The sequence below is a fragment of the Taurulus bubalis genome (assembly GCF_910589615.1).
Source record: "Taurulus bubalis genome assembly, chromosome: 14".
NCBI lineage: Eukaryota > Metazoa > Chordata > Actinopteri > Perciformes > Cottidae > Taurulus > Taurulus bubalis.
In genome coordinates this window covers 16,481,273-16,497,664 of record NC_136602.1, presented here as the reverse complement: position 1 = coordinate 16,497,664, position 16,392 = coordinate 16,481,273, and the positions used below count along the sequence as shown (strand labels likewise).

The window sequence follows — 16,392 nt, the reverse complement described above, 5'->3', positions numbered from 1 at the left end:
CGCCTTGAGGAGAATGTCATCTGTCTCAATGCTCAGCTCGTGCACTGTGATCTGGAACTGATCCAGTCCTGCGCAGATCTTGACGTAAAAAAAAAAGGGTTCAAACTGCATTACAAGCTCATTTTCTTTGGCTTGAATTTCCTGAGACTTTAAACACTGAAGACAAATCACAAAGAGACTATTTGGCATGTGCTCAGCCCGATCTGGAATTATTTAGCCATTCAAATTACAATCATGCATTCGTTTTCATATTTATTTGCATCAAGCACTATATGTATTTATTTATTCAGTGGCTATGCTGAGAGGAATCCTCACTGTGAGAGAAGGCACGCGGTGGGGCAGGAAATGTCCAGCGTGAGCACTTCCTGTCTGACAACACAGCCTTCTTCACGAAGTTAAGCAATTCGTTGACAACCAATTGGGTTTGAAAATGCCTGAGAGATCACAATAGGGCTGACCCAGCCTGACCTCTGAATCTGACCACACAACTATCCACAAACAATGCACAAAAGCATGCACACCCGTGTATATTTTCCAGCAACTTGAGGCTACAAACAGCTATTTATAATATCACAGGATATCTCACTGCTTAGAATCACATGAGCAGCCAGAATGTGAATGAGCCAACATGTTGTCTTTAAGCAGTCTCATTTCAGAAAGGACCCACAATGAGATAAACAGGCCAGCAGTTGCCGGAAAATAAAACAAAACTTTTTTTATATAAATATATAAAAACAAAATATATCTGCTCATGTGTTTCTGTGACAGTCAAAAATAATCAACGTATTCCCTGATCCCAAACCGATCACAGGGAAGCGTGCAATGAGAAGGCAAAGAGTGTGTAAATTAATCCTACATTTATTCTAGATTAATTGACAGCCGTATGCTATAACATTACAGCATAAATGTGAGTGATGACACTCATATAATGCAAATTACAACAAAAGTGTAAGCAGGCAGTAAATGATTAACTTTTTCTCGGGTCAATGTATATTGTGAAAGACTTGTTTAGAGTGCTAGAAAATAGTGCAAGACAATTGAATATAAAATAAGATAATCGTTTTTTTAGACACATTTGCAATTTGAATATTTAGTCAGCTGCAGCTACAGTTGTTTAGTTAATTCAAAAAGTGTGGAAGCTTTGTGTAATCTCAAATTCGTGTCCTTTTTTGGTCAGTATGAGGGCGGGATACCTACAAACTGTACCTCAATAATACATTCCATGACTGCAGTTGACTGCTATGTGTGTATTTTGGCATCACTCAGTATCCCCAGGACCCACACTGCTAACTGGCTATTACAGGGTTGCCACTAAAGGTCACTCGAGGTGCCACTTATACAAATGGAACCACTAACAGTGCTATTCATGTGGCACACAGACAGAGTAAGTTACAATCACAGAAATTATAAATTACAATGCCTCCCAAAGTAGAACTTCCCACAGTAAAATAAAATGTACCACCGAGTGGGACAATATATTATAGGCCAATATTTACTGAGAAAAATACATTCACATACAAATACATTCACTACACCTTTTGCATATTATTTCTTATTTTGGCAACCATTTCCCAATACATTCTATTATTTAAATATTGTGAAATTACGGAGTGTAGCAGCCTCTGACAATACGAAAATAGCTTTTAAAAAAAAAGCGAAATAGCTGACGCCAAAGCCATAATGAATTTGAGTCGGACAAAAATGTATCACAGCTGAATGTTGTATGAATATACAACTCCTAGTATTACAATAGATAATAAATGTGTTAATATAGTTGTAAAAGCTAAGTCATTTATGTAAGAACATGAATCCTGAACCATATCCTTAAACTCATATCCCAGCAGGAATCATTTTGTTTATTTAATTTGACTTATGGAGCTGGCTAAACAACATTTCCACTGTCTGTCCTCACTCCACTTCGCTTCGCTTTTTGATGCCATGTCTGATTGCAGCTCCGCGGACTGTCCTCCTCCTGGTGGACCGGACAGATCACATCCGAGATGGGATGCATAAACCCGCTCTTTTTGTATGAAAAGGGACTGAAGAGACACACGCTACTTTAGACACACGCTACTTTGTCCTGTCCGGTCCCCCTCAACTCAAGTCCCCACCCATCTAAACCAGCTACCAATCTGTCATTCATAAAGTTGGGTGAGACACATGGGCAAATAACGAACAGCCGTTCCTGACAATCAAAGCTTTTTTTTATATTCCGCGTAAATTTCAGTTTGGATTTAGTTTCACTCTTTAACAGTGTTTAGTCAAAAAGCACATACTTGCACCCAGGAAGCAGTCCGTTAACCTTCTGAAACAGCTTGTTGAAGACGGACCATCTTCCATGTCGGATTGAGAGCGCAGGAGGAGAGAGGAGCCACGGAGAAAAGTGCGCCTCTGCAGCTGCAACTTGGTGCGTCTCGGCAAAAAGCAAAACTATTCCAGTACGCGTTGGTCTGATGGTGTGTCCTCAATGCTTCAGGCTGTGCACGGTTTTGGAAGGGCAAGAAGAGCAGTGTGCTGCCCCCCCCCACCCCCCCTCCACCAGCGCTATGACCCAGCACCGCTGGCCGAGGTGTAGCTACAGTCGGCCCGCCTCCTCGGCGTGGTGGCTCCGCTGTGGATGTGCAGCAGCAGACTGGGGGAGCGGAGACGACAACGCATAGACACGGAGGGACGGGAGTAACACACACACACACACACACACACACACACACACACACACACACACACACACACACACACACACACACGCACGCGCGCGCACACACACACACACGAGGAGAGAGGGAAAGACGGGAGCGCGCCAGTGTCAAGTCAACCACAGTTATCTCGCACGGCTTCCGCTTTAGTTTTCAAAGTAAAAGCCCAAACCACTGCACGATGAGGGTGTATGGTGTCCTGTAAGCCAGGAATACTGCAATGCACGTAATTACATTTTTTTTCAATAATTTAAGTAGGTCAAGCATTCATTTTCAGGGATTTCCTGTAACCGTGCAGTGTTGATGCCTATGGCTACATTGGCCTTTAAATACATTGATTTAATATGTTTTGCTTCCTGTAAACATTCACAAATACCATGACAGAGCGCTTATAAATGTGTGTCATCGCCGAAAAAACACTGATGTTCAAAGAGATTACATTCATTCATTCATTCATCTTTTTTCGACACACCTCACGGTTATTTTGAAGGGCAAATCGTCCTCGTTTCCGGTGAGAAGCGCAGAATTGACGCAGCTGAACTGCTGTTCCCGTCCCTGAACGTGGCTGCGTAAAGGGGCCGAGTCATGTAACCCCGGTGCTCTCCAGAGACGCGCTGTTTCCTGAGCCACAGCTCAGTGGTCAAGGAGGAGACGCTGCCTCCACATTTACAGCACAGCAGGACGAATTAATGGAGCGTCAACCTTCGCATACAAGGATTGAAAAAGGTGCCGCCCAGTGGTTAAGCGTCTTACTGTCGTACGGATGTGCCACTTAGCAAGGCACTGAATTCTGTCCCTGACCCCTGACCTCCTCCGCAGATAGAGAGAGTTAAAAACAGGGATAAATCTGCAGAGTTAGATCATTGGGTACTTCCACGCCAAATTGTATGCATGGCTTGTGTTCGATATGCATTCAGAACAGTCCCTCTAGCAGACAAAAAGCGATCTTTCTAGAAAGAATATCAATGTCTATGAATACATTTATGAAACGTTTGAAATCACTTTCATTATGATACAGCATAAGGAACGCATGTATACAGAAACTACTAACAATGTGTGTATGTGTGAGAGTGAGCAAGCAAGCAGGCGCAGTCTAAAGTTTAGACTCTAAACACTGATCCTACCAAGGTCTAATTTGTGTTTTATCCATCTTCAGATTTCCCATAAAGTTAATTTGTCTCAAGTAAATAAGATTTGTCTTTTTGCCTATTTCTGGGTCACTGTTGAAATTTCAGCTCCTGACTTAAAATATTGGCAGATAATTGTATTTACTTAAGGAATGTATTCAATTGAGTTATTTCACGATCGCACATGTACATGGATTGCAATTGTAAATATTGCCTCGAATTGGCACAATGAAATACATGAATGTAGTCCATTCCTTTAGCAAAAGAGGTGCAGAAACTTCTACTGAAAAAAAACTGCACATCTGCAGTGCAACTAAATATTTGGACTCCAGTTATAATCCTATTCTAATAATATCCAATCTCATAAAGATAACTATAAAAAATAACCTAATTAACCTCAAATTGAGGTCAACCAGATGATACATTCTGCACAGACTGAAGACAATATGGAGAAGAAAAAATAGAAACTGAATACACAGATACACAATTTTAAGAATGCTGGACAATGATTCAGATTATACAAAGTAAAGATTAGAAAATGGCATGATTATGGTATAATTACCCCAATGCAAGTTTTGTTTCTTTTTCTTTTCAGATGCAAGTGTTAGTCAGAGGATTTCCTGTACCACTAGCTGTCTCTGACGTCTTTAAGGCCACATAGTTCCTGTTAACTCTACACTTTCTGCCTTAAAGCTACCCAGCAATGCATCATCACCGATCTCTATATTTCCGCTAATAATATCCACATAGGAAAGAGACACAGTTAATTTACAGGACAAAGTCAGAGCAAAACAGTCCTGCTAGGGAACTCATTTTGTACCATAAATTGCAAAACTACACACAAGTTACAGCATACATAAAGATCTTAGATCACATTAAATGTAAAAATGTCACTTTATATCCTGATTAAATCAATACAAATACAAATATGTGTGAATAGTTTAAGTGAGGATCCCACATCAAGTTCCAAATGAAATGAGCCCCCTATCTCTGCAACCTTTGTAGGTGAGTGCTTGTGTTATCAGTGCTCACACGGCACATCAACAGCTCTAAGTCGGCAACATGATACAGCATACAGTGAGCCGGACTCCCTCACGGCCGCAGCATATACTGATCATATCAGGAGGGAGAGGGTTGCGTCAGCATGCGTGCTATCAATCACTGGCATTCCTACACTCTCGAGCAGCTGGTCCATTCAGAGGTATAACATCATGGGTTCTCTCCAATTTCAGCCTGATGAGAAAAGCCCTTAAAATGAGGGATGCATCTTACAGTATCACACCAGTTTATTTCACATGTACGATGCTGCCTTTTTGATTATTTAAAGTGTAATAGTAATACAATAAAGCATGCATCTGTTTGTTTGTAATAATAACCGAATAATATTTTTTAATGTCCAGGAATTCGGGAGTTTAAGTGAAGGTTACGTTAAGTGAAGGTTAAGTGAAGGGAAAGCCAAATAAATGCAGCTATTTAGGTGAAATAGAACCATTACCATGCAACATTTGAGGATAGATGCACATCCTTTAGATTTTGTCCTGAAAATTCACATACCTTTTCATCCCTTTTATTTTATTAACATTAATGTTATTTTACTCTGGATCATGAAACTAATGACAACAAATAAAGGAGATTGTTGTCAAATAACACAAAAAGGGAAATGAGAAGCTCTGAGTTGAAGAAGCTCAGAGAGCTCTGAGCTCCCTCAGGCCTCACCGCTGTGCGTCCTGCCTGCACTTCAAGTAGCTCATGCACGGGAATTTAGATCTAAGACAACCGTTTGAAAAAATTCCCAGCAAAGTAAACGACTGGACGTTTATGAGTTTATTTGGGACAAATACGAGTGAAGAACTTATAGAAAAATGTGGTAGATCACAACTCTGTTTGTGACCCAGCGGTGAACCCTTCTGATCCACTGCTCACCGAAGCGGCAGAGCAACTGCTGTCAAGTTTGAATTATTATTACATAACTGTGTGAACTGACCAGCGTGACCTGTCAAACCAAAATCACATTTCCACTATGTTTAGTTAGCCCAATTAGCATAAAATATAAATACAAATTGCACTAAAGTTACAGCTGTATTTTTGCCCTTGCACATAAAACCGGCATGCATTCTGTTTTAAGACACATAAGTCTTATTTTAGAAAATGATACAGATGCAGCAACAGCACATTTTGAGCTGTCACCTGTACTATTTTAAGTACACATAGCAAACCGCATTTTGTTAGGGACACATTGTTGCTAGGCATCTCTGACGGGGAGGTGACCCTGACATTTCAAGGTTTTAATTAATATATATATATATATATATATATATATATATATATATATATATATATATATGTATATGTATATATATATATACGTATATATATATATATATATATATATATATATATATATATATATATATATATCCAATTACTTTTTTCCATTCCGTGATCCAAACTGCTTAGCCTATTTGGGTCAAGGCAGGGTTCACCCTGCACAGGTCGCCAGTCTATCTCAGGGCACATATAGAGACCATTCATGGTCACACCAATGGGCAATTTTAGAGCCTCCAATTGACCTAAGCTGCATGGACTGTGGGAGGAAGCCGGAGAGAACCCACACTGACACGGGTAGAATATGCAAACTCCACTCAGAAGGATCGGGGATCGAACCACTACACCACCGTGCAGCCGTGATAATAATAGTAAGACATTCAGTTGTATAGTCTCTCCATTGAGAGTATCACAATTTAGTATGTTACTTCTGACATTAATAGTTAAAAATCCTGCATTGTTACCTACGTACAAGTTTGTGTTATTATCCAAATGTGTGTAAAATATCAAACATGTTATTATTACTTCTCTCTCATTATTACTTTTTCAGTTGCTTCAAGTTGAGCTAATTATTTTGATTTATAAAGGGCTCAGCGCTGGTTTCTGTCAACGGACACACTGATATCAGCACTCTGCACACAGCAGAGGAGCGGACACACAGGATGTAACAGCCCGTTCACCTTTTGTCAAATACGGCCATTTTGTATTAGACAGACTGTTTACATGATATACATTATTTACTTTCAGATAAGGCCTGCATTTTATACCTTGCTAATTTTCTTTCCTTATTTTCTCAACAAAAGCACATTGCTTTCTCCAACCAACAGTCCAATCGCCAACACTGTTCGGACAGTGTAATCATTTCAGGTCTAATTTACTGTTGGGTAATTTCATCTATAACAGTCATCATATTTTCTAAGCTCATCCCAAATTTCATTTAAATATATAAGTATTAAAATAAAGTTTATGTTTAAATTCCATGTAACTTATAACTAAATGATTGCGATTAAAGTGTACAATATTTCCCTCTGACTGTACTTGAGCAGACGTAGATTACATTACATTTGTATTAATGTATTGTACTTGAGTACATTTTTCTGTTCCTTGTAGATTGTGCTTCATTAGGGATAATGTAAAAATCATGTATTTACAGAAGAGCATAGATCATAGGCAGACATACTGGTCAACAAATGGATTTTGCAGCTCAACGTGCATCACACTATATTTTCATTTGTTTGGAGACAGTTGGAATAAATGAACTAAGCAACCACAAAATGTTCGTCGGGGTTCTCTCCGGTTTGATCTGTATCAATTTGGAAAAGCAGTCTTTTCTCTGACAACATTATCCTGCCACCAAATCCTATCTCCATCTGTGAATCATACCAGTTAAAGAGAAATGTATGGAAATATAAAAGGTGATGATGAAAGAAGCTGAAATCTTGTGTGTCTTAATATGTGTGTCACACGTAGAAGGTTCCTATGGCTGTCGGTGAAAGCCCAGCTTTACTGTCGACCGCTGGGGGATCAACAGCTGACTGAGGAGAGAAGTGGTCGGCAGCCATGCTTAAACTGTTCTCCCCTCTCGGCTGTTTTTAGCAAACATCCTCCTGATGACTACGGCCTCAGTCTCCCTCCATAAGAGCTGCACATCTTCAGACGTGTGTGCGCTTGCTCACACACAGACGTACCCTCCTACCCCCACATTACAGACCTCATCCACTTAAGCGCATTTCTGATTCAAAGCACTGTACAAGCTTTTTGCACTCTGCACACACACACACACACACACACACACACACACACACACACACACACACACACACACACACATGCACACACACGCCCCAGATGTAAGTGAAACATTTACAGATCACATGCAAGCACACACAAACATGAACACACACAGGACCATAGCTACATCTACGTAGGCACACACACACACACACACACACACATCACATGTGGCAGACACACACCACAGAGACTTCCAGTCCCCTCCCCCCAACTGAATAGTCTGTTCTGACAATCCACAGGACAGCCGGAGCATTGACGTCAGAGGCAGGCCCATGAAAATACAGGGTCCCTGGGGGGCTGAGGGAGTTATGCACATCTTCACAGCTTGGCTCGCAACTAGTTCAACGACCAATGAGCATATTACTGTCTCTGTTTACTCTTATTTGTTGAAAAATTAAATCATAAAAAGAAAGGAGTTCCACATTTACACAGAGCCTGGCATGCACACATTTGCATGCGACTGCAATGCGGATCATCTGAAACGTGACGTCAATGGACGTCATTGCACTGTGATCCATTAGGACAAATGTGAGATAGGTGCATAATTTAGGTTAATGGAAACACAAATCATTGCCTGTCCTCTGTCGTCTTAATAATTGCTATTTTGAATAACTGCTGTCAGATTGTCGTATATTAGACCGACCCAGAGGAAAGGTTTGTTGCTCCCTCAAACGTCCTCACAGTCCCAGGAGGGAAAATGACATCTTGTTTACCGCTCAATGTTCTGAACCGCTTTCTGTTTTTTTTCTTCTAAGACATCATTAGGACACCAGAGCCATTAATCTTATTGTTCTCTTTCCTTCTCCTCCTCGCACCTTTTCTGACATTGACGTTATGTAACATAGTTTATGTCCGTAACCACATACAGTGTTACTGTGGTCTCTGATGTGTTCTTGTAAAATAAAAGATCCTACACAAATAAATAAATAAAAAGGTCTAATTTAATCTTGGTCTGCATAGATGAAAGCCGGATAGAATATTTAAAGCAATGTTAGTGATACAGAAGAGGGTCACTATGGTGCATGTATCTTTCGGTGTGTGTTAAACATGGAACGAATATGAATTGAATATTGTTACATATTGTTTGAATAAAGTCATAATATATAAAAGTACATACTTAATTGCAGGTTATATACTCTAAATGTGGATCTTTTATTTCATTTTTATTCCAAATTAAATACATTTTGCACACGAGATAATCCAAAAATTCTAAAATGTTGTTGAATTTCCCACTGCATCACCATTCTGACTGAGAAAATACAACTGGCACTATAATGGTTGCAGCAATTAATCAATTGAATTATATAAAAAATGATCAGCATGGTCATTACGTTGCTGTGACATAAAATACATTATATCAAACAATAATAGCCAACAAACAAATACATAACTGTGTATGTATTATGTATTTATCTTTCAATGTATTTTTATGCTGCCAGTGCTCTTAAGTAATTCTGTCATTAGCTTGTAGCTTGTTGTAACTTGTCACTGCTGTTTCTTTCAGAAAATGGCAGCCAAGAAAGCCTGAATGCATTAGAGGAGCTTTTCTCTGGATTACATTGATGTGGTGTCACCACAATGCAACAAAGTCTTGGCTTTCATATACAGCCACCCGCCTCTGTTGAAATTGGTGACAATGCCCACACAGAGGGTGTTGGATTATCAGAACCACGACAATGGTCTTTAATGCCTGGTCAATGGGATCTAGTGGGTCCACTGTGAATGTACAACAGGAGAGAGGATGGTGAGTAGAGCAAGTCAAGGTTGACTTAATCTGTGTTTCTTGTGGGCCTCTAAAGTGTGGCACATTTATTGGGTTGAACCAGAATGATTTTAAACCAGATGATACTTGGAATGTTTCGATTGCCCAACAGAATCTTGGTTTCCTCCTTGTTGCAATTAAATAAAATCTGGATCCAAGCTCTCTCAATGAGATCCAAATGTACACATTAAACATTTATAAGTGATGCTCAACCTCTTTACAGTGCTGCAGAAATGGGCCAAAATAACCCATTATGTAGTAGCTGCTTTGAGTTTGGTAGCTGGCAGGAATCCACCTGAGCTTGATAAATGGGCATCTTCTTTGAGGCTGTAACTTGGTGGCAGGAAATTGAGAGTCCAGTACAATAGAATCTTAAAACAGGAAGATTTTTTTTTTGTCAGCATTGTCTCATCAGTGAAAGCACTGTGTAGATTACACAGCAGAGTTACATGTTGGGTCTCTAAGTGACCAAGGGCAAGTGTCCACTCAGATAACTTTGCTCTTCAGTTGCTTGTATGTCCCACCAGAAGGTGCAGCACTGGCTTGTCAACAGGAAACAGGCTGATCTGGTCAAAGTTACCTTTTATGGACTCCCTGACAGTAACAGCATGTTTAGGGAAGGATGATGGGTTGAACTCATAATTGACACACATTGCTGTTTATTTCATTAAAGTGTGTTTTGTGATATAGGATGATGCTGTGTGTGTTACCCTGACAGCACAGCCTACGTGGGAGCCAGAAGACTGGCTTTCAGGGTCACCAGCAAAACATAACTGGATACCCTCCATATCTACCTGCCAATGGTGCTCCAGGATTTAAGGGCAAGGAACGATGAAACTGCGTGACTGGTCCGGGGCAGCGTGCAGACTGGTTAGACTGACTGGATAATACAACCCATTTTGGTGCAGGCCATACAGATTAAATACCAGTTTAATTTAGGCTTGAGACTTCAGTAGTCTCCCTTCGAGAGAATGATTGTTCAACCAATCTTTCTGAAAGGCTTTTCTATTTGAATTCTAAACTAACAAGAACCTATTTACAGCTGGTTGTTAAGGTCTGACACTTATCTGGTCAATTCATAGTTAAACACCACAAACTGATAATGATTCGGTCAAGACCAAGCAAGAAACAACAGCAACTATACCTCACTTGCAAAATTACCACACGCCAATGGTAAAGGACAAAAATGATGCATCAAGTATTTAGGCACAAGTCCGGTAGAGTCTCAACACAATATAACCTCTAGTAAAATCTAGTCAATGATAGTGAATCATCACCGGTCTAACAACTGTTTTAGCAACTCTTACCGGCTTGGTCTACCGGCGGAGCTTCAGGGCTCTTTGAGCATGTCCTCGGCAGAAATGGGCCTTTACATGGACAACGTACCCCGACTGTAAAATGAAGAATTTGGAGCGTCCGAGCACTGCCACAGCATCTGTCAGAGCATCAGACACACTGTTAGCACACAACACATTTTTCAGTTTCCCTTCCCAAAGATTAAATGCTTTTGAATTATCTAATTTTCTTTTGTTTTAGTATATTTGTAAATTTGCCAACATAATTACTGTAAATGCTACCAGGAGGAATAAATGTAATGTTTACTTTTTTTACTGCCAAAATTTAAAAAAAGGCAGTCCCAAACAAAATAGAAACCCTCTTTCTCCAATAGCTTATTTATTTAGAGCTTGTGCACTACATGATTGCCATTGACAAAAAATATGCTGTGCAACTACACTGTGGACAAAATGTAATGACGTGATCCATGTTGAACGTATTTCATTGCACATTTCAACCGTTTTAATGCAGCGGTTGACTGAAACAGTGGATGCCGTCGTCTGCCTGTGTGCCACATGCTGACAAATTTAATGTGACCATATAACACCTCTAAAGCTCTCAGTGGCTCACTGTGATTTAGTTCTTGCAGTGCACACTTCAATTCAAAAGGAAAGAGGATTAACATGGGTAACATGGCGAGAAATTAACGACATGTTGATAAGGTTTCTATCAATGACAAATTTCTATCAAAAACGAAGAAAGCACATTCAGCGAGCGTACAACGGACAGGTGGTAAAGATTTGTAATGTAGAGCTGTGTGGAGCGCTGCAGTGGAGGGAACTGCAGAAAGCACATGAATCAAAAAAGAAAAGAAAAAAACCTTAAATGGGTGTAAAAAAAAGAAAAGAAAAACGTGATAAAGGAAATGTGCAGAGAGGGAGGGAGGGAGGAGGGTGGTGCGTGCATCTGCGTCAGAGCTGCAGCCAATGAAGTCAGAGATGGGAGAGGCTCGAGCAGGAGATGCTGTTAGTGCCACTCACAGCACCCACCTGGGCCTCATGTCCTCCACGTCACAGAGCTGGCACACATTATGCCCGCCTGAGTGTTTGACACACACACACACACACACACACACACACACACACACACACACACACACGTCATGTGCATTAAACAAATACAGTATACCGCACCATTCAAGGACATTTGAATTAGACCAACAGTCGTGTATTTTATTCCCGTAAAAATGAAAATACAGCGCTGAAATTGAAGGAAGCTGTTTACATTTACTGATAAAGCGACAGTGTAACATATATTATTCTAACATCACGCTGTTCACCATCTAGCTGATGTTTATATAAAGTAAATGCAACATATGGCAAGATAGCTGATGCAACTGCCGATATGTCCAGAGTAACCAAATGGCTTTCTTACATCAGTATCAAAGGATGTATCTAGCAACCGGTTCAGAATTATATTATATGTTCTATTTATGTTATATTGTTATAGTGTTAAATAGTATTTATCAGGATTGGCTCTGCAGTGTACTTAAACATCAACTGATTAATTAGGGATAATAAAAGAAAAAAGGAAAGAAAAGGTGCAGTTTTGAGAAAATAAACAACCTTTCATGAATTCAGAAATAAATTGATAAAAACATATATTTACATTTTTTCTCTCCGATACACACAATATTTACACACACACACACTTGCATGCATCTCTCACATGCTAATCCCGGTTATTTAGATTAGCGGGCAGTGTTTTCTGATGGCACCACTTCTGACCTAGATTATCACATCTGTAATTCTAGCGAATGATTATGATGAGCATGTGGTCGGAGGTCTGTGCTCGGCAAAGAAAACAACAACAACAAAACAAACAGTGCTCATTTGCTTTGCTGACGTCACTCAGCCATGTGCAACGCTTCACTGTGCAATCTTGTAAAAGATGCAAAACAGGGGGTCAAATGTGTCTCCTCAGATGTGCACATGAGAGCTGGCACGTGCGATGACGCGTTGAGCTCACTCATGTATATAAAAACACACAGACAGCTACAAATATTATCCGAAAATAAAATGAGAAAGTACAAATTTAAATGCTATTGTTTCCGCTTGTAATCCATTTTCTCCATTATTAAAATGTTGCTTTCCACCGCAGATTTGCTGACTGGCATGATGATTTTTATCAACATTACAGCTAAAATATTATTCAATTTCTTTTTTTGTGTGTGTGCCTCTGACGCTGTTGGAACAGTGAGAGCAGCTGCAGCTCTGCTGGCAGGAGTCACGTCCTATAGGCGACAACACAAGCAGGAGACATGAGCCATGACCCAATCACCTCCATCAAACCTGTGTGGGTGTAACTAAAGACACTTCCTCAAGTAACGTATTTGTTTACAATTTTACGGTCCTTTACTGTGGTATTTCCATGTTATGCTAATTTACACGTCTGCGTAGTTTGGTGGAAAATATTGTATTTTCATTGTCAATTCATTTGACAGCTTTAGTTACTTTGCAGATGTAGAATGTTAAAACGAAGTATAATCTATTCATATATTTGTTTAGCTCTCTACAGTTGAAATGACTCCACCTTTACCAGCTGCAACATTAGTTACACATATTAATGCATCACTAATTATAATCTGTACATTATATATAATGAGCCATTCTGCACAATGAACACTTATACTTTTGGCACTTTAAGTATATTTTGATGCTAATACTTATGCATTTTATCTAATTAAGATTTTGAATGCCAGATTTGTACAGAGTATATTTAAAATGAAGAAAGATTGTTATATTGTGGTATTACTTCTTTTACTTAACTATAGGATCTGAATACTTCTCATTGCTGCATTAAATCGTCTTTCTGCTCTCTCTACCACACACACGCACACACATGCACACACACACGCACACACACACACACACACACACGGACACTCACACACACACACACACAACGTCCTGGTCAAGCTTAAGCCTTTTAACCACCAAACACACAGATCGGATCATTACTTACAGCTGAGTGATGTCACACAGCCCGTCAGTGTGTGTTTCGTGTGTGACGCTGTACGGTGTGTGTGTATACAGTGAGTAGCTGCTGACTGACTGTACAAGCATTACACTTTAACACACACCAAGAAGAAATTATATTTAAAACACATCAACACAGCTCACAACATTTACAAAAAAATAATACATATACTATTTTCTTTAAATTTTATAATTGTGTTCACTTTAATTTAGCCACAACCTGCCTGATGTGCCTTTATGTTATCAGGGCAAAGAAGAAGAATGATATCCCTAATTGCACTGTTATACAAAATTTTACTCATATATTTAATAATGATCAGATGCTTAAATTGTATTCTTTGTTTGCTTCCAAAATAGAGAAAGAAAGAGAGGCCCATATTGAGCAAGACTAATGTTGGGAGTGGCCGGGGGCTGAGCGGTAGCGGGCTGCCTGCAGCCCTCATCAGAAACCAAACAAAGTCATTGTGATCATGGGTAAGGAATATGGGTGCTGACGTACAGGCCTGTCAATCTCTCTGCACAGCAGACATCAGAACAGGCCAAGACGGCCGAGCAGCCAGACGTCAGGTCTGCCTGTTTACTGATAACACATGGACACAATCCATTCATGAACTAAACACACTTACGCACACACACACACACACACACACACACACACACACACACACACACACACACACACACACACACACACACACACACACACACACACAAACCTTGTCTTGCCCTTACTCGATTTGAAACTACAGCATTGTTTTTCTGATTTATTGTATTTTAGAATGCAAACTTGTTCAAGAAAGACTTAACCTTGTTTTCAGGCCTGCTGTCAAATGTAAACTGTAATTATAAACCAATAACCTCCGTGTATTGTACAACACTTACTCTATTGATAAACAATAGGATGGATTTAGTTTTTTTTTCCATTGTTCTACCTTCTGCTAGTTGACATTAAAACTGTGCCAGTGAAACTTCTTTTGACAATAAAGGATCATATGAATCATTTTTCTGGAACCTTTCAGCAATGATTACCAAGTCTGTAAATAATAATAATAATTACAAAAAAAGAATATACATATATATGCTAATCCAGAATTACTGGTTGTCTGCTACATGATAAACATTTCCCTCCATTTTATCTTAATACTTTAGCTCCCCCTAGTGTTCAACTGTGTGAGGACACTGATGAAGACATCAATCAACTGCTGTCAAAGAATAGAGGTCAAAGGTCAAAATGTAATGCAAATGTAAAAATGCAACACATTGGATGAAATTAAAGACGTTTGATTATATATGTATGATAATCTTTGTGTGCAGTATTGTGACCTGCAATACACGTTACGACCACTAAGTGGTATTCTTGCACAAGTTGAGCTTGTTCCTAACCGTCTGCGGCTACGGAGACTGAAGCTGTGAGCGGCCGCTCAATTCAGAGAAGAACATGGATGAGAATATTCATGAGGATGTGTGAGCATTTGAAAGTATGCGAGTTTGCATGTGGTTTTGTGCACTAAGTGCTCTGTGGCGTCACTATGGTGGCGTACGGCCCTCTGCACTTTCAACATCGAGGGCAAAAAGCCAAGCTAAAGAGACACACATGGTACGCCGCTGGAAAGCTTGTACATTGTGTGACGCCGAGTCGTTCCTCAGTTTAATCTATGAGGACAAACCAATCCACAAGATCTGGAACTATTCTCTCAACACTCAAATTCAAAGAGAAAGAGAAATTCTAACTGACCACAGAGGAACAGGGCCTTTTTGTTCCTGTGAGCGGAGGCCATTTTGTACGGTTGTTCTTATTTATGTACTGTCAATAATGTGGGAACACCACCATTATTGCAATGGAGAAGATGTGTAGCAACTATTTTCTCTAAAGGGTCTGTTGCAGGAAAACCAAGATCACATTGTTATCTGTCTACCCATCATATAAACTCCCTTTTTTTTTATACCCCACATGCAGGCTTTTTTGTGTGACTTTTCAATGGCACTGCTCTCTTCAGAGCTGTTTTCATCAGCAACAGGCAGATGCCTTTATTAATATCAGAATAAGCTTTATTGGCCATGTATGCGTATACATACTGTTCAAGGAATTTGACTGAATTTTGTGTTGCCTCAACGTACATACACAGAAATACACAAACTAAAAACAAGGACAACATAGTAGAACAAAGGTAAGCATAAACATTTAACTACTATGTACAAATATAAATATACACAAGTATATATATGAAAATAAAACACAACATGAAAATGAAATGGAGATAAAAGTGCAATGACGCTGATATAATATTTATCTTGTTGCATTGAAGCAAGATAAGTTGGTCTTAGCAGAGGTGGACTATATGTACTTTGGCTGGAAATCTCCATTATTCTTAATA

At 39.6% G+C, this 16,392-nt stretch overlaps 1 protein-coding gene across 5 annotated transcripts in view; it reads right to left on the bottom strand.

Moving 5' to 3' along the window:
* pde10a (phosphodiesterase 10A) overlaps positions 1-16,392 on the bottom strand; it is a gene marked incomplete at its 5' end in the record, with an annotated part of 47,084 nt that overhangs the window by 27,533 nt on the left and 3,159 nt on the right. For 2 of the 5 annotated variants that reach the window (XM_079229278.1, XM_079229275.1), the window contains one exon: positions 2,277-2,340. The exons of 2 other annotated variants lie outside the window; for them this stretch is intronic. In XM_079229278.1, coding sequence (XP_079085404.1) covers positions 2,277-2,340 — 64 coding nt within the window. Of the gene's footprint in view, positions 1-2,276; positions 2,356-16,392 lie in introns of those variants that run through there. One more of the 5 variants, XM_079229279.1, reaches the window with a different exon arrangement.